Raw genomic sequence first — 3,366 nt, forward strand, 5'->3', positions numbered from 1 at the left:
GATAATAAAATATGTTAATTGATTTCAAATAAAATGTTTTACCTACGAATTTTATTTATGGGTGAAGTTTTCTACGGAAATTTTCGTAGATAAATTATCTACGGAAAAATCCGTAGATAAGTTATCTACGGAAATTTCCGTAGATAACTAAATATTACCTACGGAAATAATTCCGTAGGTAATATTCCGTAGATAACTAAAAATTATCTACGGAAAAAATTCCGTTGATAATTTTCCGTAGATAACTAAGCATTATCTACGGAAAAAATTCCGTAGATAATATTCCGTAGATAATAATCTTTTTTCTTGTAGTGTTTATCATTGAAAAAATGCCATCATCGTTGTTCATTTGGGTTTTTTATTTTGGATTATTTGCATTTTTCATATTCATAATCATTGTTTGAGATTGTTTCCATTCAATCTATGTAATGGGAACGCTTATATGACATTTTTATTCTTGGGTTGCAGTAAGCATATCAAGAGGTTGTTATGCCACTTGTTACTAAATATGGGTAATATGTTCTAAAAATTTCTTGCTCGAATCTAACCTAGCTGGCGAGCGATCCTAGTTTGCGGCAGAGAACAAGACAGCAAACGAGCGTACCTTTGTTCGCTTCTTCTCCATCATGACGCTAGAGATACAACATACAAGGTAATTTCTTTTATTTCTTTTATTTAAGAACGCCCCTTTTGTCCCAAATAGTGGTGCCCTTTGTTTTGAAACTATAAATGATCATGACCTGCCTTTAAAAATAGTTTGACATTATTTTTTTTACACATACTCAAATATTTCAATGCGTTATACTAACCTACTTGCCATTAAAATCTGAAAACAAAAAGAGTCTATATTTTTAGCTAAATGATTCTTCGCTGATATGGTTTCAGGCGTAATGTGTGAGGTTGGGTGGCAATAATATATGTATCTTTTTTTGCTAATTTTTTAAGAGGGACCAGAGTCTCCAAGTTCTATTTTATATTTTAGCCCTGTTACGATGTTTGGTATTCAAACAGGGGAGCACATTCATGTAGCCAAGAATAATAAATATCACCACCACACTACTTCAAAAACTAGAAGATAATAAAAATGAAAAAGCAATTCTAATATCTAATTTTAGTGTTTAGATTTCATTAAAAATTGATTGCTGGAAAATGGCAGGGGAAGAAGCAATAGTAAATTGACTTTTAACGAAACAGTTTAAATTTTGTTTCTTGTTAATGTTATTTTAAAAAATTGATTTTTCTCAAATGAACTTATAATTGAGTTTTAATAGTATTATAGATAAGTAATTTGAGACTTGAAAATTGAAAAATATTCTCGCAGACTCTATAGGAACTTTAAAATAGTGTGAGTATATAGATTACAACATGGAAGAAGATGAAACTAGAGACTAGTCTAAAGTGACAAATTTTGTTTCTCTAAGCTGAAGAAAATTTAAATAACCATACTAGATATGATAGTTTTTCTATGATCATATCTATCTAAAGTGATGTAACACACTTTAGCCTACCTTAGATTTTGTTACTATTTACTTTCAAAGTCAAAGTCAAGTCTTTTTGCATACCCAGTGAAGTTAACGAATTACCTTAGCTTAGAATTAAAGGAATAATGGAGTATACTTTTTTTTTTCAAAAGCCATTTTGATATATTATCTTGATGATCAATTACTATTATAGTTGGTTTCATTCATGTTTTTCATGCTTTTCACAGGGTATTGTGAGAAAAAGTCAGGTTTTGTGTACCTCTCTCCATCTTTAATTGAGAACACGTTCAAGTACGGTTACAAACTCTTAGCCTCTGTTTGTTTCCGCGGAAAGACTATTGCTGCAGAAAGAAAAGAGGGGGTCACTTGTGTTTGTTTCGAAGGAAAAGCGAGGAAGGAAAAGCGAGGAAAAGCGGGAGAGACGTACGGAATGATCTTCGCTCATCAACGGAGAAAGGAGGGGAAATCTAGGGAAAGCCATGTCAGCTATGTGAAAAAGACCAACCTGCCCTCGGCTACGTGGAAGCATCTTTCTACTGTTGCTCTGCATGCATGCACAGAAAGGACCTTCATGAAAGGTCTCCAAGGACGTCGCTCTACACAGGCTGAAGAAGGTCAGAGAAGCTTTCCCCGTAGTTTCAACATGCTGCCCTCCCAGGTATGGTGGCCGAAGGCAACGAGGAAGGAGAAGCAAACCATGGCAGAACGGTCCATGACATGGCTGCCGGAATGGTCGAAGGTCGCCGGAGGAAGCCATTGGCTGCATAATCGATTATGTGACCCCATAATCGATTATGGGTGCCACATAATCGATTATGCAGCCAAGCATAATCGATTATGGAGCGGCTACATGCAGGGGGACGACGTCGGTTCCGGGGGTGGCGTGTCTCGTGATCCAGCGCCACCCTTTGCATCTCCCTTCCGACGCTGTTCCGACGTCATTGGGAACTCGACCTCGATTCAGGAGATGTTCAGGAGGGTGAGCGAGCAGTTCACGGCCATGTTTAGGAGGAAGGCTTTCTTGCATTGGTACACTGGGGAGGGCATGGAAGAGATGGAGTTCACGGAGGCAGAGAGCAACATGAATGATCTTGTTTCTGAGTACCAGCAGTACCAGGACGCCACTGCTGAAGATGACGGAGAGTACGAGGATGAGGAGGAAGATGATGTTGAAGGGGACCATATGTGAAGGGGCTCAATGTCAACATGCTTGTCTCTTACTTATGCTATGTCATGCGTAAGTGTGTTTGCTCCGCTCTATGATTTGATGATTGTAATTAGTGTATGTACGGTTTGCGGGATGATACTGTGATGAGCCTGGTTATGGTTAATGGTAGTGTGAGTGGAGGTTGGAGGGACATGTGATGCGGCACCTATATGTTTGTTCTCATATTTGCTTGCTTTTACTTTTTGTTCCATGTGGTATACTGGACCATGTTTCCTTAATATTTTGTTATTCTTATGCATGGCTTTTGTCTACATTGGATGCTTGAGATGTCTATTTTTTATTTTTTATATTCAGTAAAATATTTATATTTATAATATTTGTAAATAACTAAATTTCATAATATCTTTAACAAACTATCAATTACAATATTAATTACAATAATTATAAACCTCTTTTTACCCTAGGGGCAAAATAGTAATCTTACCAATTAATCAATTAAAAACAAAAATTTTAACTATCACATCAATCAATTCACTCATAAACTTTCACAAATTTTCTTTACACTTTCCACTCACTTTCCCTTAATCCAAACAACCTCACTTTCCACTCACTTTCTCTTCAAATCCCTCCTTTTCCAAGAAAGTATCACTTGTTGATCAGTTAATTGAGATGTTAATGATGGTTAAAAATCATTCATAAGTTACAGGGATTTAAAAA

General features: G+C 36.1%; 1 protein-coding gene across 1 annotated transcript; it reads left to right on the forward strand.

Moving 5' to 3' along the window:
- The first annotated feature begins 1,671 nt into the window (after window positions 1-1,671).
- LOC145954356 (uncharacterized) lies at window positions 1,672-2,960 on the forward strand. The gene has a single exon (XM_083068416.1). It carries the CDS (start codon window positions 1,687-1,689, stop codon window positions 2,668-2,670), a length of 984 nt encoding a protein of 327 aa, XP_082924542.1. The 5' UTR covers window positions 1,672-1,686; the 3' UTR covers window positions 2,671-2,960.
- Window positions 2,961-3,366: the final 406 nt, after the last annotated feature.

This window comes from Cajanus cajan, chromosome 2, assembly GCF_000230855.2.
Source record: "Cajanus cajan strain Asha chromosome 2, NIPB_CcT2T_4, whole genome shotgun sequence".
In the NCBI taxonomy this organism is placed as follows: Eukaryota; Viridiplantae; Streptophyta; class Magnoliopsida; order Fabales; family Fabaceae; genus Cajanus; species Cajanus cajan.

Excerpts from the sequence above, each read along its gene's own strand:
- LOC145954356 (XM_083068416.1), top strand. The coding sequence starts at position 1,687 with ATGTTTTTCATGCTTTTCACAGGGTATTGTGAGAAAAAGTCAGGTTTT.